This window comes from Quercus suber, unplaced genomic scaffold (assembly GCF_002906115.3).
Source record: "Quercus suber isolate HL8 unplaced genomic scaffold, Cork oak 2.0 scaffold_177, whole genome shotgun sequence".
Taxonomy (NCBI): domain Eukaryota; kingdom Viridiplantae; phylum Streptophyta; class Magnoliopsida; order Fagales; family Fagaceae; genus Quercus; species Quercus suber.
This window is the reverse complement of record NW_027069637.1, coordinates 1,159,815-1,182,773: the sequence shown is the minus strand read 5'-3', so window position 1 is coordinate 1,182,773 and position 22,959 is coordinate 1,159,815. Positions and strand designations below refer to the sequence as shown.

The window sequence follows — 22,959 nt, the reverse complement described above, 5'->3', positions numbered from 1 at the left end:
TATTCCAATAATATTATATATTCCATTAAATTCTATTGTAAATTATTGCTTATATAAATAATTTATAGAATTAATAAATAAAAATTAAATTTATAAATAAGTTATATAATTAATAATAAATATATATGAATTAAACAAATAATAAAGTGGACCTCTTTTATTTCGTCTGCAATGGCTTTTTTCATTTCCACAACGCAACCTAGTCAAGACCTCGCTGACCCTTTCTTTTTTGTTCCTATCATTAATAGAAAAAATAATGTTAATCTTGGCTAGAGGATATATTGAGTTATAGAACTAGAAAGTACCAGACTCAACATATCCCTATAGAAAGTACCAGACTCAACATGTCCCTATAGAATTATTCCAAAACCGAAAGAAATATATACCAAGAATATAAAAAAAAAAAAAAACACATAAGAAGAATTCGTAGAAAGTACCAGACTCAACATGTCCCTGTGCTTATATCCCACTGAGCGATAGTAATTTCTTGTATGTTTTTTACAATGCAAATTGCGTTACCATGAGGATTGTTTCAACAATAAAATTTAAACACTTTATGGGATAACAACTAGAAATATAATAAAAGTATATTTGAAAACCTACTACATTAGAAGAAAATGATAATAAGAAATAGCAGAAATAAGCAGTTCATTAGAATCACCAATAAAAAACACAACATCTACAAGAAAAATTTCTTCTAAAACTACACAAGAATCAGCAACAAATTAGGTTAAAGCAACAAATCTCCTAACAGAAACACAAGAATTGACCCCATGGTCATAATTTGAAAGACAAATTCACTTCTACTGGCCCTTAGGCCAAGGCTTAAGTGGCCTATACCATAAGCCACCCCCTGCTTGGAGGAATATCAATCATCATAAGAAACAGAAAAAAGACGAGTAGTTTCAAAGGAATTACCTGTGCAAGATTCCGTGACCCAAGGCAAAACCCACATTAAACTCTACATAAAAAATAAATAAATTAAAAAAAAAAAAAAAAAAAAAAAAAAAAAAAGAAGTCACCAAAAACTTTCGTTAGGTAAAGAATGGAATAAGAAATACTTTGAGGGAAAAACTGTAAGTTTGTAAGTTATAACCAATAACAATAGACTTTTCAAAGTATGATTCTATAACCTTTCTATAACCTTAACACTTATAGCATGTACAGTTCATAATTATGACTTTAGTAATATGTTGTCATAGATACCAAATTCCTAAATTGAGCTCAATATTAAAATATATATTTATCTTTTCAATTTTTGGAAAAGATAAATAATGTGAAGTGTCCAGCATGGTTCACAATACACCTCATTAAAGGATGCCTTTTTTTAACGATGATTTAAGCAAAATCTGAACCATTAAATTTTTTCTTCCAATTGCTACAATAACAACATCAGAAATCTTTAATCAGTGGCATAGATTGATTCATTGATTACTTTGGTATGATTTAAAAACTTAAATCTCTAATAATTTTGTTTTATATACTTCAAATTAGCATATTTTTGTGCAAGTATAAATTAGGAATCATCATAATTATAGAGACAAATTTGGAATTTGACTAGATCATTAGCAATATTAGATGGTGGATTAAAAACCTAGTATTTGCCCAGGACTACAAAAACCCAAGAAAAGCCAATGAGTGCTAGCTAAAATGGCACTTTCTATCGTACAAGAATGGGTGGAAGGCGAGGTATGGTTTCAAAACTACTTGTGCCTCATGTGCAAGTTGTAACATAGCAATAAAATGAAATTCCATTTCGGTGCTCTAACACACGTGCCAAAATGTTAGACACAAAGGCACCATCATTTAGTTAATAGGTAATCTTAACAGCTGATGACAGTACAAAGTTGTGATTTGTAAGTGCAAGGCTGCTCTGCATTCAACATGCCTTGCAGAAACATAAAATTTAGTCTTATCATTTTTTTTTATTGGTAAGTTATGGATCCAATGGATGTTGAACCCCACAACCCTACACTTCACCTAGCACTAGTAGTAAAATTGGGGTTTCTTCATATGAAATTCATTCACTTTAATTCCAATTTCGATTGCAAGAATAATACACAAAGATAATATTGATTACTCACCAGAACTTCGACTTGGCATGGACCTCATTTATAGCCCAAAGTTTCACCCGATATATCTTTGGATGCTCATCGGTTTCAGAAGGCAGACCTCTCCCCACCACCTGGTACTGATGAAACTGTAACCAACCAAACCAATGTCAATTCAAAACCCCACCACAAACTCATCATCATAAAACATCATACCTAATTGACTTAAGATCTAGTCAGAATCAAACCCAAGAAGCAAGCTAAAAAATTTAACCACTTGTTAGATGTAAGAAAAGCAATGGTTTGCTTCTCTTCCTCTTTCTTTTCAACTTTTTACCTCAATTATCAAAAACCCATTTGAGTTTTCTCTCATGTTATTCAGTATTTGTAAAGTTTATTAGAACCCCATTTGAAAATTTTGTACTTTTTTTTTTGTCTTTCTTGGTGTCATAGTGTGTGCAGGAACAAGCTGAAGAGACTTATATAATGGTGAAACCTGATGCTGTGCAATGTGGACTCGTAAGCTTTACTTTAATTTGTCTGCAATTCTTAACAAACCTACTATCATAATTGATGCATAATCACAGCTAGTCAGACTGCCAATACGGATTCTTTTACAACACAAAGACCATTAAAAAATAAAGACAAATATATTATTAAAGCATTATATATATTGACATATTGATGGTTTCTTAAAATGCTGCTAACAAATTTTCATATTTCTCAGTTTCCACCATTAGTCCCACTTTCATCGGGATAACCAAATAAAAAATCATATTTGCTAAACAATAGTTCTATTTTTTCTAAAATCATATCAGCCCCCTCCAAACCAGAATGTATATATATATATATATTTAAAATAGAAATGTGAAACTACCTTTTGACCCAAAGGACACAGTCATAATTTGGTTATAACTAATACAAGAAACTACCTACATCATATCAACTGATGCACCTGTTTTTGATACATTTAGGTTCATTTAAAAATTATTTACTATCTCACAGGTTTAACAGCATGAATCAACTAGAATCTAAGGGAAAAACAGAAGTATGACACCTTATAAGAAAAATTATTCTGCCTAAGGAGCATAAATGATTCAGGCCAAGATTTCTACTTATAATCACCTGTCTGACATGATGAACAGTAGCTTTCAGCTAATTGGCTTCCCTTGGTCTTTCAATAGACTGAAATTCCCCTCCAAACATTCTTCATGCATAACCAATGGAAGATTACCGCAAACCCTAACAAAACTCTATCGTCACATACAATTATGGACTCTGCCAATTCAAGGCTGAATAATTTAGAGAGTGCATACCTCCTCAATGCTGCCATCCTCAACATGAAAAGACTTGAAAAAAAAAAATCGTCAAGTATAGCTTCTAAATCATCAATATAAAGAGGCCCTGGTGGCGGAAAAAACCAATTTTATCAGTGAAAGAAAATGTGAAAAAATACTCAATTAAGAACATGATCACTCTAAGATGCGCTATGAACAGCCAAACAAATAATCACAAAAAATGTATATAAAAAAAACTCTCTCAAAATGTATATCAAAAAATTCCGGCTTTGACTACTTGAATATGCTCCTCCAGTAAAGAAAATGTGCAAGAACTCAATTAAGAGCATGTTTATTCTAACATACACTATGAACAGCCAAAAAGGTAATCAGATTTTAGATTTGAAAGTTCAAATTTTAGATTTAAACAAAGTCCTAAAACTCATCCTAACAAAATAACATTTTCTTGTTCTAAAAACTTCATTAATCCAATCCTCCTAAACACAATCCTTTCTTCTTTTTCTTGATCAAATTCAGCCTGATTTGCTTGCATCCATCCAAACAGATTCTAAAGCACTGAAAAAAGAGATTGTAAAGTTGCTTCAAACTCCATCACACATTCACAGTTTCACAAACCTTTCAAATCAACAACAAAAAATCCAATTCTAGAGAGAATTGGATTAAAGGTTCCTCACCTACTTCTTAAACGATATAAACAGAAAGTACATTAAAAAAAAGTACAAGAGTCAAAAAAATGAATGATAAAATTACTGAGATCATAAAGCCCAATCAAATACCAAACCCCCCATCAATCTTAGATTTCTTGAGGAAGATCATAACATAGAATCCTTATCAATCCCTACGTTCCTTTGCAAAATCAAGTACTCAACTGAATTAATTAAACAATAAAAAAGAATCCAAACTAGTGAACAAGACCCAATCAAACCTCAATTAATTCCTACACAGAAAAGCAAATTAACTATTAAAAAAAAATCCATTTTCACTACAAAACTTACTATATTATATAGATCAAAAAAAAAAAAAATTGTTAATTTCGACTAAATTTCCCAATCATATCGCATTCTAATCACAAATTAGCTAATTCCGACCACACAAAGCCAATCAATAACAAAAAAACGACATTTTTTAACCCAAGAAAAAGGGGACTAAGAGAGAAATATCATAGCCGAGTTAATGTACCAAACGAATATACAGAGTGAGAGATGCGAAAGATAATAGATATGTGAATTCAATAAACTAATAAATCACAAACCCAATAACTTTTCATATTGTTCTGGGTTGATGAGCAGGCAAAGCCAAGAAACCAAAACTATTTTCAGTAATCACTGACGCAACTTATGTTAATAATTTTAAGGATCTTAAGCTTAATAAGATGTGTAGAACTAACAAAAATTAAGAAAAACTGAATTAAGAGGAAATTACCTGTGCAAGAATCCATGACCGTGACAAAAAGCAAAACCGTTCTGCCCCATCACTCTTCGGATCTCCTCTCTCAAGTTGAGCAGCCCCAACAGTTTTCCTCTTTCATTTCTCTGTCTTCCTCTCTGGTTTTTTCTTTTAACAAAATTACGCCTCCATAGCTGATCCCTCTCTCTCTCTCTCTCTCTCTCTCTCTCTCTCTCTCTGTGATTTCCAAATCTAAGATCTAAAACAGAGTCTGGCTTATATGATGGATTCCAATTTATATCTATATGGGGAAAGAAGGGTAGGGGCGTGGCCTGGGATTTTAGATTGTTGCTCAACTCAACGGTAACATTTTTTGAAATTCAAATGGGAGAGTTGGACTTGGATCACTACTCGACGCCAACGGTATGGGCCTATGCTCGTTTTAATTGGGCCCATTGTTATTAAAATTTTTAAATTAAAATAAATGATATTATTATCTAGCCCACTAAAAACAAAACTAAATTTATTAGTATATACATTTAAAAAATCAGCAGTGCTTGAAGTGAAACCAAAGTTGATTTTTGTTTCCCATACAATAAAATAAAAAAGTTGATTTTTGTGATAAGTTTTCACTTTCAAATTTTGATGATATTTAGTGATCACCATTTATTCATTGTGACAAAAAAGAATGATAGTGTAAGGGGAGTAGGATATTAGGGGTGTAAATACATTTTTTTCTTTTGATGTATTTAGCTAAAAAGAGAGAGTTAACTTAAGCCTATTATAGGCGTAAATATATGTTTTTGATTTACTTTGATATATTTGCTATTTGAGTAGCTTTTACATTATGTATGGAGTTTAGAGTTTAGATTTTCTAGCCATTTATTTTGATATCATTGAACTGAATTATTATATTTTAATTATTATCAATTTCATTTTCACATTCCTATGTTGAATTTAATATTCTATTCTATTAGGATATGTGCTTTTTGAAGGAAATTTAGAGCTAAAATTGATATTATTTGTCAATAAATTCCATATGCATGGAATGCATAACTTGTTTGTTATTACTTTTAAAGAAATACAAGTATAGAGCTTATCAAGTTAATTGTCCCATTTTGTTCTATGGTTTTTCAAGACCAATTGAGTTTGATAAGTTTTCTATATTTTAATGTCCATTAGTTTCTTTTTCTATGTGTCTAACGAAATAATGATGCATCATTTTTAAGTGATTGACAACTTTCTCTTTATTAAAAAATTACACATAAGTGCAAGTCACAAATGTGAGTTGTCAAACAAAGAATTTCTATTTTTAAAGATTAAATGAAATTTCTCATGCATTGGACATCTAAACGAAGGTTGAAAATCTTTTGAACAATCTGCTTTAAATAAATTTTTTAAAAAAAAAAATTGAATTCCAAACCTTTTGACTCGTAGTCTATCTGTAACATCACCTTTTTTTTCTTTACCTCTGTCTTTACAATAGCATTACCACTAGCACAATCCAATTGGATATTCGCATGAGCGAATTGGTTATTGTAAAAAAATTAAAAAAAAAAAAAAAACATAATTCTCAAAATCCTAAAAATAGGATCATAAATCTTATGAAATGGCTAACGTGTACAATCATCTAATCTATTATGATCAATCAATTACATATGAACAAATCAATATCCATATACTAAATAACTTATCAACAACTCATGGAAAGCACAAGAAAATTTAATAAAATATAATTTTATTTAAAAAATATTCTTCTTCCTTTATTTTGTATTTGAAATTTGATAATTACAATAATTATTATAATAGACATTTATTTTGATTTTTAATGTATATGAAATATTATGTATAAAATTTGATAATTATGGTAATTATTAACAGTTATTTTTTATGTTGTGTTTTATAAAAAATTATTATAATAATATTAATTAATAGAAGATATTTATCATAATATTAGTAGATATATATTATGATAATTATTAATAGATTATATTTATTATGATTATGTGTGTATATGAAACTATAAATAGAATATTATATGACAATTGTTGATAGACATTTTTGCGAAAAAGTTTTGTAAACTTAGTACATGCCAAGCTTGATTTATTCTTGGTCCATTTAATTTATGTTATTAGTTTTTTCACGATCCAATCTCATGTGTTTAATGAGAGATTTATGGCAGTGTGGTTTGGACAGTGCAAATAGACATTTTACAAGAGCCCATAACATAGGTCATGCTATATAGGTTTGGGATGCTTGCATGACTTAGTACTCATGGAGAATGTCACATGTCCAAAGTTTTTATGCAAATAGAGACTTGTTGCTCTCAAATCTCAATTGTATGTGACTAAACCTTCAAACAAACCATTTTTAGTCCATAAGAACAAGCCAAATTGGCTAGAGATACCCAAGGGGCTGAATTGGCTAGAGGAGAGCAACCAATCACATTTGGTCAAGCCTTTTCATCATTTATGCAAAAAGCAACCCATTATTTTACCCAAGCAAACAAAAATATGAAGTTTTCTACTTATGTAACATTGGCATTAATAGCTTCACTTCTTTTCAATAGACCAATCATTAAGAGCTCTCAAAACTTGATATTAAGGCCCTGTTTGGGTTTTTTTTTTTTTTCATCACTTATCATTCCTCACTCAATTTTCGTCACTCGTCACTCGTCGCTCATCACTCGTCGCTCTTCACTCATCACTTATCACTTAAAATACCCCAATTTTCACTACCCCACCTGTTTGGACACTATTTTCACTTCACATTAATCAAATATTTCAACCTTTTTGTGGGACCCATACCCGATCACCAAGTCAAACCCATCTGTTAGCCCCATAAAGCATCCCATTAAGCCATTATATGTACCTCTCAAAATGGTTGAAGTTTTTGTTCAATTACTCAGGCACAGATATACATAGAGAACTCCAAAGAAGCAAAAAGAAAAAATCTTCAAATTTGAAGAAGTGGGTTTTGAAGAAAAATAGGAACATAAGTAAAATGAAGTGGAAGAAGGAAGAGTGACCCAGTGGTGCGACACAGCGACGGCTCGACCTAGCGGCGGCATGACCCAGCCCCGTAACCTAGTGGCGTGACCCAACCCTGTGTCTTCTTGATTTTTTTTTTTTTATGGGTCTGAGACTAAGATGATGGTGTCGACAGTGAAAATGGAGAAGAAAAACAGCCTTGTGTCTTCTTGATTTTGTGTGCAGTTAGGGTCGTGTTTGTTCTGGGTTGAGGTTTGTTTTGGAGATTGTTTGAATTGAAAAGTTTGTGTGTATTGTTTGAATTGAAAAGGAAAGAAAAGAATTTAAAAAAAAAAAAAAAGATGAAGAAGATCAAACCAGACCCAACGTGAAAGGGAAAAGAAAAGAAGAAGAAGAAGAAGACCACCTAAACTCACTGAACCCAGTGAAAAGAAAAAAGGTCAAAAGTTGCTGTTGTTACTTTGACCGTGGGTCCCTCAATGTGTGTTTAATTATGAAAATGCCATTAGAAACTGAGTTATGGAAATAAAAACTAAACAGACTTCTCAGCCGTGAGACCCACATATTTTGAGTTATAGGTGATGGAAACAGAGTTATGGGCGATGGAAACACAAAAACCAAACAGCCTCTAAGTCCTCTTATTAGATTTAAATGAACCAACCACGTTTAACCCGATACAGAAACCCTTACTTTTGAGTGAAAGCCTATACAAAAGCAACATAAGAGCCACATTATGAGGTCATGGGGTGAAAATAATGGCATGCACAAGTCTTTCCTCTCTCCCTCACCACTTTTATCAAATTTCCCATCCTGTTATATGTAAAGAAAAGTTCTAAACTTATGCGATTTTTATGTTGTTCCATTTTTCTATTGTTTAGCACCTTAAGCTTGCTATTATAGAGCACCAATAACCTATATTACAAAATATTTGAATTTCGGGCTTGACTTCCTCATTATTGCATTTTCTAAGAACCCAAAAGGATTTTGAGCTCCTTTTCTTCATTTTTGCCCATTAAAAAAATCCTCCCTCACTCGGGCGGTTGGATGCTCCGGATTGTCCCACAAAATCTCTCATCGGGCGATTGCTATTATAACGGTCCGACCTGAAATCCCTCATCTCCTGAGGGATAGCCTTCTCTTTTCCTTTACCTTGCAGCGGGTTTTCCTCTACTCATTTATACTTATCGATCCGATCCATCAATTGGCACACACTGGTGGCAGGCTTGTCAGTCAGGGACTTCCTCAAGCCGTGCTCGACGAGGAGACTATTTTTGAAGGTGCTGATGGCAACATCGTCAAAATTGTCGCCCATTTCATTGTACATCTCCCAATATCTGTTCGAGTAGGCCTTTAGGGTTTCTCCATCATGCATGGATAAAGACAGTAACGCACACAAGGGCCGAGGAGCTCTGTTGTTTGTAATGAAATGGGAACCAAAGGCTTGGGTTAGCTGCCTGTACGAACCTATGGAATTCGTCTTTAAGCCATTGAACCACCTCATCGCCACTGGTCCCAAGCTAGATGGGAAAACCTTGCACATTAGTGCCTCGTCTTTAGAGTGGACGACCATCCTTTGGTTAAATTGGCTCACATGCTCTACGAGGTCTGTTTTGCCGTTATAAATGGTGAAGGTTGGTTGCTAGAATCGTAAAGGAAGTGTAGCCCCTTCTATGTGGTGTGTGAAGGGTGATTTGGAGAGTTGATCCAATGCCTTGCTCATGGTGTCACTCCCTAAGCCTCTAGGGGACAGGCTTTTACATTTACGCATCCGGTAGTGCTTTTCTTCGTGAGAGAATGTCTCGCTTGGAGGAGTTCTCAATCTTCGCTTGTAGTCATCATCACTTTCATCATCGAAGGGCATGTCAGGGTTAGAATGAGGCCGCCTTTGTTGTGCATGGCGTAGCTTTCTCTTCAAGTTTTCTATCTCTCGTTGCATGGCCTGATTATCATTCTATCTCTAGGATACGTGGCTCCTAACTTCTTCTTGTTGTATGACCCAGTTGTCATTTTGTCTCTGGAGTATGTGGCTCCTAACTTCTTCTTGTTGCATGACCCGATTATCATTTTGTCTCTGGAGTACGTGGCTGCCCACACAAGAGTGGCTTCTGCTGGTTTGAGTGGTGTGCACACTTCACTCCCGAAACCTTCTGTTCTCTTTGTTTCAAGCGTGCTCCAGGTTGGGAAAGTTACCCTGTTGTTGGGATCTAGCCGGTTCAGGGTGATGGGGGCCTTTTTGATAAGGGCTTGATCCTATCATGCTTGATTGTTGCCCTTACTAACACACAAGTTCTCCCCATAGACAGCGCTATTTATAGGGACTGGGTTTGAGCACTTCTGCTTTTGGAAAAACGGACTCAAGCCCAACTAGTCCAATACAATAAATTTGTAGAGAGTAGGCCAAAGAGCTAGGTCTTAATAAGGGATACAACAACTAGGCACGACTACAGGTTGATTTGAATAACAAGAACATGGGCTTAAAGTATGAAATTTTGTTCTTGGCCCTTATCTGAGGAACTTGCAGTTTTTATTACTTCTTCGGTGCTTGGTTACAAGGACTTCAAAAACCATGCAAATGGCTACTGAGTTTTCTTTTTCTCCTTCCTTCCCTTTTTTCTTTTGATCCCTCTTCTTGGAGGATCTCTTACATTATATACCCCCTTCCAGTTGATCTTGGCCCTTTATTTGTTGACAATGCAGGTCACTACTCGATTGCTTGTCCCATCAGCCATCTTCCCAAACCTTCTGTAAGTTGCAGTAACCAACTGTTTAGGGGTCATTTCCTCATTAATGCAGCCAGAATGTTAGTTCTGGGCATTTAATGCGGAGGTGATAGTTTTTCCTTAAATTGCTCCTCTACCATGCTCCCATGGCTGGTCCATTGTACTTGTCCTTCTTTTTGGAATGCTCTGGGAGGCTGCCTTTGATGGCGTGCCGCTCTTCCCTTCTATGATCTTGGTTGGCCGAGGACAGGACTATCCTCGGCTATGATTCTTGGCAATTTGGGCTTTATCTGTTCGTCCTCGGACATCCTTTCCTCCTCGGTGTGGACCTTGGGTTCAGTATGAAATGGGTCGGGGTCACCAAATTCTTTGGCCCACAATTACAATTGCATTTTTTTTTCCTTAGAAAATCATTTAACTATTCTATGGAGAGACTTGCATATCACCTAAGCAAGTCTTCCACTAGCTAATGCATAATACCTTTTTACAAACGTGATTTTTTTTTCTTCAAAGAAATAATTGAATACCAATAAGAAAATAGAAAACATAAGAAGGAATGTCATCTCTCAGTTCTCAATAAAAGACCCAATTAGAAAGAGAGATAAAAACAAAGGTATCGATATTATAAAAGCTTGCCCATTTAGCAAGATTATGGGTTAAATGGTTTGTTTGTCCTTTTACAATACAAAAATTGACACAATAGTTTTTAAACTACTATTTTAGGATTTAAGGCCCCGCTGCCATTGATTATAGGTACGTTGGTTTTTATGCTAGAATTTTTTTCCCTTTGTTTGGCTCCCAAGAAACTAGTGAAAGCAAAACAAGAAAATAAAAAGTTCGATTTTTGTTGTTCTGTTTTATGTTGCTTTTGTTTTTTGGAAAATGGTTGGTTATCAGTTTGACTAAAGATAAATGCTTGTTGTTTGCTTTAGTTTAATAAGTACTAATTATAAATAATGAAAAAAAAAAAATTAGAGCTTGCAAATTTAATTTCGTTTATTTCTTTAATTTTCTCGGATACCAAAAGGAGGCTTAGGGGGTGTTTGGCAGAGTAGTTTGAAAATTGTTGTTTATTATTTTTTGAAATACGTGTGGGTGAAAAAATGTGTTGAAATACGTAAAATGCTGTTTAAAAACTAAAAAATGTTGTTTAAAATGGCAAACCAAACGGGGCCTTAGGGTTTATGACTGAATGGTTTAGCTCCCTTTTTTTTTCTTTTTAAGAAACGAGTAATTTTCAATCCGACTTTGCTAAATACATTTTGGTTATTATAAAGTCTGAAAAATACTGACTGATAATTCATAATTTAAAGCTTACAATTTGAATTTTATTTATTTATTAAAATTATAGGAAACTAAACAACTAAGAAGCATGGTTGCAGATTCGGATTCGGGTGTAAGTGCGGGTGCGGGTGCGGGTGCAGTGCGGCCACTCGGCAGTTTTTAAAAAAGTAAAGTGTGAGTGCGGCGGAATACGTTTTTAATAAATTATTAAATATATTTTTATATAATGAATACAGTTTATTATGGAAAAAAATTATTTATGATTTGTTTTTAATAAAATTTGAACTTTAAATATCTTTATTGAAAACAAAAAACACATGGAAGTGCCAATTATTTAAGTTACAAGGCTTTTGGTGGGTTCTAGTTTGACTATAACCAATAACTATAATGAACACTTATCTTTTTACTTAAGGGTTGTTTAATTAGAGAATTTTAGTAACGTTGTTTGTAATTTTTGAAAATACATGTGAGTGAAAACGTTTGTAAAAATACGTATAATATTGTTTAAACACTAAAAATTATTGTTTGAATAATGATAACAAATATACCCTAGTCTTTTTATTGTAATGTGAATTTTGAAAAATACGGTTTTATTTGGTACGCGAGTTCAAACACATGTTTTCAGTTTTTAAATAACACTAGCATGTAGTCCGTGCTTACGCATGGAAATATTAACAATTGTGATGATAAGATGTTTATCTTGGTAAATTCAGTTTCCACGTTGAGCATTATGAATGGAGGTAACTTAACTCCAACATTTAAAAATCAAATTGGACACATAGCACAAAATTAAACTACAATTAGAAATTAATTTGATTCGATTTGAATTCTAAAATTGAACTTCAACTTAATATAATATATATGATTATATTTTTGTCCACTTTTAACAAATTAACAAAATCTTAATCCAGACACACTAAAAACTATTAAAAATAAGAACCGATCATTGAGCTTAGAATCTTCTTGGAGGTGCTAATTAAATGCTAATGTATGAGAGTGTGAGGCAAGAAAGAGTGGAATTGAACATTGTGTTTGAACTCGGCCTTACTCTGAGAAATCCGTAAGGAGGAGGAGAGGGCAGTGTGTGGATTTAGTTGATAGAGTTTGAGAGAGGAGGAGGCATGAGATAACGATATGAAATTAGGAGGAGATGATGTTTTACTTTTATAGTTTTTCTCGTTGGACTCCTTGGTTCTAGTTGTGGGATTAGAAGAGCTCCAGACTCTATTGAGATCACCTATAAAAGTGTGCAGGTGAGATGTTCTTGCTTAGACCAATGAGTATTATCATTGTAGTTTTCTTAACTTCCGTGTTAAATGTTAATACATCATTTATTTAGATACAAAAATTAGAAAATTCAGATAAGATACATGACACAAAATTGGAGTCAAATTTATAATCTAATTAAATTTTTTTTTAAAGTTTTGGTTAGAACAAGTGGCGCAAAATTGAGAATCTAATTGAAATCTAATTGAATTTTCTCTCAATTTCATTTATTATTATATATATATATATATTACACATATTTTTACACATTAATTTAAAAAAAAAAAACTGAAAAGTGTTTAAACACACGTGCTAAACAGCGTAATTCCTCTCCTTGCCGGGTTACACATCACACGTTCTTTTTTACAAATTTATTTTTGTTCATCTGATAAACAGAAAGCAAAAAAAAAAAAAAAAAAAAAAAAAAAAAAAAAGAAAGAAAGAAAGAGAAATCAAACCCCATAAGCAAATCAATCTCAGAGACTCTCTGTCACAGTTGGACTACGCTAAGCTGTGAAACAGTTCGATTCAACATGTTGGGCTCAAAAGTTACGGCGTTGTCGTTTTTGTTTCTGCTTCTTCTGGGTTTCAGCAATTGCGAATCACAAACTGAGACTACTATGCACACTAACAACTGGGCTGTTTTGGTCTGCACCTCTCGTTTCTGGTAATTCTACTTTCATTTCATTTCTTTCTGTTAAAGTTTTTTCATTTTTGCTTTTTTTTTTTTTTTTCTATAATTTAGACAATACCCATGTCATATTTTTTAATAATTGTATTTATTTGTTGGAGAAAATGAATCATACCCATGTTATAGTTTGTTATGATTAACAATACCCATGTTAATTTTTTTATATATTATAATTTGTTGGAGAAAATCCATGTTATTGTCTTATATAATGGGCAAAACCAAATTTCATTTTTATAATTATGGTTAATTGATTAAATTCAACATTTCCTAATGGTTTAGACTTTTGGGAGAATCGGTAATTAAACGCTATAAAGGAGAAAAACTTGAGACCTTGTTGTGACTGATCTGATAAAATAATAAATTTAATGTCTCTATTGTTTTGCAAACTTGGGCGTTTCCAATAAGGAGGTTTCCATTCTTGACATCTAGAGCCTTGTAATGTTATTGAATGAGAGATTTCTGATGCAGAGTTTATTGTTTCTGGAGCTTTAATATCCTAAAATTTTCTTAGAATTCTATGTCCTTCACGGTGGTGATGAGAAAGGATTTTGTCTAAGTCCATTTTGAAGAGTTTTGCAGATATTTGTTACTGGTCAGTAATGAAATTATTGGTATCTGTATGCAAGTTAAAGAGCACTCATAACAATAAAATGTTTTCCTTTTATATTAAAGATAAACTGTTTTTCTTTTCTATGTTCATTCATAAAACTTTAGTACCGTCTGTCTTTTAAAAAAAAAAAAAAATTGAAAAAGGAATTTAAAAAGAAGTGACCACATGGTTGTGAGTCTTTTTCATAAATCCTTGTCTTCCCTGAATTTTTCTTTGAAAGGAGAGGGAGGGATACAATCAACGTCAAATATGCTAAGCTTGAATATGCATTATAAGCAACTTAAGCAAAAGCACATTTTGTTTTATATGAATTTTCCAGTTGAATAAATTTTTCATGTGTCCTTGTTCAGGTTTAATTATCGACACATGGCTAATACTTTATCCTTGTATCGGTAAGCAAATTGCTTTCTTATTTATTTATGTTTAGGCTCCATCTTTCCTGGTATTCATTGATAGAGAATTTTCCAATACTTCTGTCTCCCAGGACGGTTAAGCGGCTAGGAATACCTGATGAGAGGATAATACTCATGCTAGCAGATGACATGGCTTGCAATGCCAGAAACAAATACCCTGCCCAAGTTTTTAACAATGAAAACCACAAACTTAACTTGTATGGAGATAATGTTGAGGTGAGTCTTGTGTCAGCAATTAGGCTTATGACTCTTCTAAGGAGTGCATGCATTTATATGGTTACTTTTGGCTCTGGTCTCATTAGAAACCTGAGAATTACGGCATTCATTTAGGGCTTTGTAGTCGTTCTTTAGAATTCAAATTACTCAATTGGTACATCTAGTGTCTAACCCACACAAACATCATGTTAAATAGGGCCATCAAGAACTTGGAATGATCACAATATCTAATCAATTTGAGATATTCATAGATTGCCTTTGTTTCAGATTTCATACGATGATGGCTGAGGCTTTTGAATTCCCCGTTACTGTGATATATTCTAAAAAATTTTAAATAGGCCCATTAAGAATGGGAGATTTAAATAAATATTAATATTCAGATACAATGGGAGATACAATCCATGACAACTGTGACTGGTATAGATTTCACATTTGTGATTGCAATTTCAGTTAATGGAATACGTTTAGAATGGGCCTTCAACTTTTTTTCCTTCTATTTAACTGACCATCTTAAAATAGTCATGACTTTCTTGTAGAATTTGATGCTTTAAGCAGATCCAATGCCTCTTTTAATCACTGATACTTTATGAAGCAGAAATGCAAGTTTTGAAAGTGTAATAAAATTACTGACAACTTCCCCTTTGAAATGAAATTCAAGGTTTGGTCACTCTTCCAAACTTCTAGCAACGGGAAACCCCCTCCTCTATCATTTGAGACAAAAAAAAAAAAAGAAAAAAAATTTATGACCTTTCTAAAGAGACGAGATAATGGCATGATAGAAAGATATGTTGTTGTTCCAGATGAGTTTAGTTTTTAATTCCCTCCCCTGCCACCAACACCCCCCCCCCCCCCCCACAAAAAAAAATGGAAAAAGAAAAGAAAATTGAACTCCCACCATATCTTCCCTTAATTTCCATAGTAAGTCCGGTTTATCAAAGTAATCTTGGAAGGAACATTTTCTTGCTTCAGGTCAATCATAACTGAAGGACTTTTGCTAATTGGTTCTCTAGAGAGGACTCTGATCTTTACCTGACTGCAATCTCTCAGGTAGATTATCGAGGCTATGAAGTGACCGTAGAAAATTTTTTTCGTGTATTAACTGGGCGTCATGAGAATGCTGTTCCAAGATCTAAGCGTCTTTTAAGTGATGAAGGAAGCCACATTCTTCTGTATATGACAGGACATGGGGGAGATGAATTTTTGAAATTTCAGGACTCAGAAGAGCTCCAGAGTCATGATTTAGCTGATGCTGTGAAACAAATGAAAGAAAAGCGTAGGTAGGAATCTTTTACTTTCATGCATGTTTTGTATGATATTTGTAGTTGAATCTTTTATGTTTCAATTAGGATGAGGAAAATCATATGTGGAAACTGGTAATGAAATCGAGCTTTGCCATTTGGTTGGAATTCTGCAATAATACCATACCTTGCAAAATCAAAATTTGGATACCAGGCAGATATACTAAGAATTAAATTCTGTAATGTGAAATTTCTGTGTGTGTGTGTGTGTGGGAAATAAGAGCAATTGGTTTATTGTCTTTTGATTGTAAAATCTTTCCAAGTATCAATATTGCTGATACTGCTGCACAATAAGCTCATATCTTGATGGTAATGTAATAAATCTAGATTCAAGGAGCTGCTCTTAATGGTGGACACTTGTCAGGCTTCGACTCTCTTCTCTCAGGTCTGTAATCTGGGTTATTATTGGGTGACGTTCTTAGAAATATCATTAACTGAAATAACTCCTAATGAAATCTCTTTTTTTTTTCTTTTTTCTTTTTTTTTTAAGGAATTTTACTTATCCATTTAAAGGTAAATCCACATTTTAGGAAAAAAAGATTTTTGTTTGCGTTCAGAGTTGATGGTTTATATAGGAATTGCATCAGTGATACGTTATAGTTTAAGAGTTGATTTGATCACCAGAATTCCTGAATCACATTAAATTTTAATCAATTACAAGATTGAATGGATATTGGAAAGATGCCTACCTAATTGAAGCTTGCAGAGGGTAGACCTATTAGTGACAATAAGGTTTATGAAGGGCCTGGTTCTAGACCAACCAAGCTAAAATTGATGGTCAATATGCTAAGTCTGAATAATGAACATAAAATCGTATAAAGTTTTTTTTAGTAACATTAACATACAAGGCTCAAATACACACATCAAATGAGGCATCATCAAGCTCGAGTAGGATTTCTGGGCCTTAATTTACAAGGCCTGATATCAACTTAGGTTTATGAACAGATGAAGTTGGTTGGTGCCCAGAATGCTTGTAAACCTTCCCTCTCACCGTAAGCAATCCACAGACCATACTTTATTTACAAAGCTCTTGCCCAACATATTGGTCTGGGTTTATGTAGATAAATAATCTTTTTTTTTCTTTGAGATCAAGGTAGTGAATGTGGCATGACACTTCTAGAAGGAATGCCATAGGGACCTTTTGCTGATGCATAAATGCCTCCAACACATCCTTATTCTTGTGCTGACCTCATATTGATAATGGCTAACCTTTCCCACTTGTTATTTGTCTGCAATTATCCCATATCAGTGGTTGTAAATTTCAAAAATTTTGACTGACAAAATTGAGAGTCGTTAATCTCCTCTGTTTTATGTTAACTAAAAATGGCAATGGGATTTATTAATATCCAGTGCATAGAGTCCGCACTCTTACTGTTCCTCATGTCTAAAAGATAGGGGTGGGTAAATGAAAAAGAAACAATCCCAGGGTGAAGGAGATTAGGGGCCATTTGAGCTAGGGTCAATTGGCATGAATTCCAGTGTTACTGTATCCATGTTACATATTGGTATACCGATAGTACTGTTTTACTAAATCATTCCAGCTATTTCATTCTGATATGTAGGCCCTTCACATAATTCTCTGATTTTAGTATCATTTAAAATTATTTTCAGTCTGTGCCATCTACTGCAGTTAACTTTTTTTAAGATAGCATGGTCGCTGTAACCTAGTCTGCTGCATGAAACTCCCCACCTGCCCCCCTCCAAGTGCTAGCCATGTTTGGGGAACTATCTTTGCAGTGAGAGCTACATATTATTGCGGTATTTTTCTGAGTATGATGTGTCTCTACTGTTATTATGCTGTGTGCATCATGTCATATCTCCACTTGTATATATGTTTCAAATTGTTTTATGCACTTCAGGTTGTGTTTGTCACAAATGGACATGCCATTCTAAGATTTCTATTGTAGTTATTGAGGCATGCAAAATGTGGCCTTTATAGGAATTGATTTAATCATGGAATTGAAGGTCATTTTTTAAGTTCTGCAGCTTCAATCACCAGGTGCTTTAGCCATTGGAAGCAGCATGAAAGGAGAGAACTCATACTCACATCACTTGGACTCAGATGTAAGAGTAGTTTTATTGCATTTTCCATCTGTTGATGATTTGAATAATGTATATGCGACAGGATGCTATAAATTCAACATGACATTCTTTGAATTTTTATATTCTAGGTCTTAGGGTACCACATTTTCAGATTTCTTCTTATTCTCTTCCAATTTTTTTTCCTGAAACAGGTTGGTGTTTCAGTTGTGGATCGTTTCACATTCTACACCCTTGCCTTCTTTGAGAGACTAAATATTTATGATAATGCCTCATTGACCAGGTACATTAAAGTATAAGTAATAGAAAAAAACTGGTAGCTTATTTTACTTCTGATGCATAGTGCATCCCTGTTTATTTTCTTTTCTGGTCCTATAATTTTTCTATTTTGTTTTGTATATAAACATTTACCTATAGTAGCCTCCCCCCTGTGGGTTTCAATTCTGTCAAAGCTAGGAAGGCCTCGATTTTTGCAAGAATCTCCTTTCAATTGCAGTGTCATTTATCTCTATCGCAATTTATGTTATATTTATTCCAATTTAAAAAATATCTTGGACTAATTCAAAACAGGTAAAAATCCACACCCGCCAAAAAAAAAAAAAAGCTAATTCTATATTTACAGTGTGATGTTGTTACTTCAGGCAGAATTAGGTTGGCAGTATATAGTCTTTCCTTGGAAGAACTCAGTTTGTGATTCTTAGCGGGAGAATAGTATGTCAGTGCATTACCTTTTTTTTTTTTTTTTCATAAGTAAATATATCAGTACTTTACTATTAAAAAATAATAATAATAAGGATAGTGTGTCTGTGCCTCTCTTTGTTCTAAACATTGTGAAGTGTAAAAGTACTTTTAAAATGATGATAAGTCAATTAAACTGTGCTTAATATTTTGGACTTGTTTGCAATGAGCTCTAGCTCAATTGGCACCTCCCCCCTCCCCCCCAACAAAAAAAAGTTTTAGGTGGAGGGTTAGTTCGTAGGTTCAAGACCCATGGGGTAATATATAATTTACCAATCAAAAACAAAAATACAATTGGACTTGTTTAGTCTTAGTCTTTGGCATAAGTTTACATGCACCTAGTGGCTCTTGAACCCATGACCTCATCTAGTCGCCTTCCACCTTAGTCATACAAGGGGAGGTGCCATTTGAGCTAGATCTCATCGGCTGCTCCCTAGATTATTTTGTGAATTGCTTTTGTCAAATTTAAACTTTTTCTTTCTTTAAGTAAAAATAATCAGAACAACATCTCTGGATGGAATCATAAGAGAGATTGTTTAACCCATCCAAACATGGCAGAGCCTATTGAAACTAACAGATTTATTTGCCACCCTTTTACGCCAACCATGTAGCCGGAGAGAGATTAAATGAATGTATAATATTGTCTATAGATGTTCTCTCATTGATTTTCAGTTAAATACTTTGAATCATTTTTTTCTCTGTCAATGATTAAAGTGGTATTTGGGTAGATTTAATATATTTTGTAGATGTCTAAATACCCCTCATATTTCAAATTAAGCTTCATTTTGGATATTTGTGGCTATTTGCAGTCTTTTTGGTTCATATAATCCAAGTATGTTGATGTCAACTGCATATTACAGAACGGATCTGTACCAACGTCGTTTGGAGGAGGTATGGATGTTCTACACTTATCTCTGATGCTTTTGATCTTCTAATCCTAAGTGTGTTGAAGCTGCTCTGTCTAAATAATTCATGATGTAATTTGAGTCATATTATGCCACTTCTTAACCTATATCTGGCAACTGGCTTTGCATGAATATTTTTTATCCGTGTTCTTGGAGATTTATTTGAGCGCATTTAGGAAGCATCTTATTTAACTCTCATCTGTAACTTACATGGGATTTGAAAATTTCTTAAAATATTGATTTGTTTTGTCATTCAGCTTTTAATTTTTCAAAATGCGTTCAATTTTTCCCCTTTTAAGTTAATTAATGCCCTGTTTGTTTCAACGTAAAATATTTGAAAAAGTAAAATATTTTACATGCAAAATATTTTACTGAAAATTTTTCATTTACAGTGTTTGGTTTGCATTCCTGAAAATGCAAAAAATGTATGTTCGGCAAAATGAAATTTTTTTAACAATCTCACAACCACCACCTGATTCGGCAAAAACCAACCCACCACCATCCACCAACCCCCAAACCACCACCGCACAAACCCACCCACCACCACCCTGACACTCCACTGACCATTCAAATCCACTAATTGGAGAAAAAAAAAAAAGCCAAAGCCAGCCACCTGCCATAACCCAAAAACCCAGCCCTCACCATGGCCCACAAACCATTCCAGTCACCCAAAAACTCAGTCATCACCATGACACAAACCATCCCAGCCACCCACCACAACCCATAAACCAACCAAAAAGCCCAAATCAATAAACCCATGCAGTGGCAAATAAACCCAGATCTGAGAACTGGTGGGTGAGTTGGCGACGGTGGAGGTAGAACTGGTGGGTGTATGGTCGGATCAAGAATCGATGGGTATATGGTCGGATCAAAAAAAGAATAAGTGGATTTGAGTGGTCGAACCAAGAATCGGTGGGTGGAGGTGTGGAGCTGATGATGGCAGAGGTGGAGCTAGCAATGAGAGTAGCCGGAGATGGGTGGCGCCGTGAACCTGAGAGTGGCTTGGTGGCTCTGGTTTGTGGGGATGGAGAAGTTGAGAGTGAGAAGGGAGAGAGTCATGGGAGGTATCTGAGGGAGAGAGAGCGTGAGAGTGACTGAGGTATCTGAGGGAGAGAGCGTGTGAGAGGGACTGAGGTTTGAGGGAGTGAAAGCATCGGGGGTGAGAGGGAGAGAGCAAATGTAATATGTTTTACCAAAATTTTAAGTGTAAAATATTTTACATAAATTTGCCTAATTGATTTGATTGACTGAAAATATTTTACTGCAAAACAAACATAGTTAAATGAGAAAATATTTTCTTGAAAATATTTTACATCAAAACAAACAGAGTGTAAAGCTCCACAAATATAATCCAAAGCTTAAGCTGTCTTATCTAATTTAGGCCCAGAAAAATCAAGTTTCTTTTCTTCTTTTCCATGCTTCCTTATGACATATTATTGTGGGCATTGTCATGTTTACACAATAAGCTTTTCCATGGGTTGAACAATAGAGGAGGGCTTAGGCTTAAACCTGGCATGATTTATCTCTTCTGATTAAAGAAACCTATAATAATTTGTATCCTTCTATTCTCACTTCGCATGAAAAGGTTTCTTTCAATATCAAAGCAATGACCAGTGATTTTCGTTGTTTAGAATTTTTTGGTATAATTGGTGCAGCCATTACTACTTTACCTGAGTTACCCACCAATGTGCCTCTTTATCAGTAATTTTTGTTCAGCTTGAAATAAATCCTAAATTGTGTCCCTATCAAACTACATCTAGGTACCTGTGACAAATTTCTTTGGCTCAGTCATGGAAACAATACATACTGATTCAGCTTACAGGGTCCTGTCAAGAAAAGAGTCCGGTAGTGTTGAAATCAGAATGTCTACAGAAAAATCAGACCATGACAAGGAAAGATTATTGCTGAATTCCAATGATTTGGATCAAATTGGTGAGCTAAACACAGAGGTAAAATTTTATTGATAAGCCTTTATGGTTATTTTCAGTTTCTTCTATATACAACTGTACTAAAGAGGGGAGGTACACAAAGTGCAGGATCAACGAGGCAATATTGAATGTATATGGAGCACTTTTCATAAGGAGTTGCAGAAAGTCAAAGATGTTGATTCCTTTGTGAACTATGGCTTAGTAATAATGCTTCCATTGCTGACGGTTTCCTTGTGGCTGTCCTGGTGAAACTTTGAGGCAACATCTTTGATCTGGTACTTTCTTCCAGATATTTGTCCCATGTCCAATATCATATTAGCCAACCTTACCTTTGATGCTGGTCTATGCTATGGGTTAATTGAGGTTCGATTTGTAGTCCCCCCCACCTTCCCCATGGGCAGGTGCAAAGGTTGTGTATTCATTTGTACCACAGAGAGAGAGAGAGAGAGAGAGAGAGAGAGAGGGAGATGAATAACTTCAGTTTGCACTTTCTTGATAAATTTACTATTACTGTTATGATTTACTTGATCCATGCTTCCTCTATTCCCCTCTCCTCCCTCTCCGTCTATACATGCTCTTCGATTTATTATCTTGACTTCACGTGTTTCCTTGGATTGTAGTTATTTTCTTGTTTAATGATATTAATTTTTATGTATATTTCATGAATAGTGCCAAGATTCTGTGCTTATGTATTGAATGAAGTGGATGATTTTGATCTAAGTTTGGTCATGATTGCAGCTGATGGTTTTAATCTTTTTAGCTAATGGTGGGTTGTGTGAGTTCCTCTTGGCAGAATTTATTTCAGAGAATGACAGTGTGTTAGTTGGCAGCCCAATAAAACTTGCTTCAAACTAGTATAGTCTTAAAACAGCCCAAATAAGCCTACAAGAGTCAAAGAAAAAGGGCTGGGCTGGAATGGCTTTAGAAGACAGCATCAGGCTTGTAAAAGGAGACTATTAAAAATGGGCTGTGCTCCAATCCCATAGCTAGCCAAATAAGCCCCGGTTGGGTCCCTTAGGTTAGGTGGTTCCAGTTATGGGAGGACCGCTGCTTAAACTTACATGTATTGATGTATAAGTAATTGCATAAGGTTTTCTATCATTATAAGTAACAACAAAAGAAAAA

At 34.2% G+C, this 22,959-nt stretch overlaps 1 protein-coding gene and 1 long non-coding RNA gene across 2 annotated transcripts; one reads left to right on the top strand and one right to left on the bottom strand.

Moving 5' to 3' along the window:
- Positions 1 to 917: 917 nt before the first annotated feature.
- Positions 918 to 3,484, bottom strand: LOC136069561 (uncharacterized). Its single transcript, XR_010630776.1, has 3 exons — positions 3,177 to 3,484; positions 2,085 to 2,200; positions 918 to 961 (listed from the first exon to the last, which is right to left on the bottom strand). It is a non-coding gene; the product is annotated as an uncharacterized LOC136069561 (long non-coding RNA).
- Positions 3,485 to 13,391: 9,907 nt separating this feature from the next.
- On the top strand, positions 13,392 to 22,491 carry LOC112010645 (uncharacterized). The gene is made up of 10 exons (XM_024042992.2): positions 13,392 to 13,662; positions 14,647 to 14,688; positions 14,781 to 14,925; positions 15,973 to 16,202; positions 16,551 to 16,608; positions 18,210 to 18,287; positions 18,458 to 18,546; positions 19,811 to 19,892; positions 21,667 to 21,855; positions 21,943 to 22,491. Exons 1-10 carry the CDS (start codon positions 13,529 to 13,531, stop codon positions 22,081 to 22,083), a joined length of 1,188 nt encoding a protein of 395 aa, XP_023898760.1. The 5' UTR covers positions 13,392 to 13,528; the 3' UTR covers positions 22,084 to 22,491.
- The last annotated feature ends 468 nt before the right edge of the window (positions 22,492 to 22,959 follow it).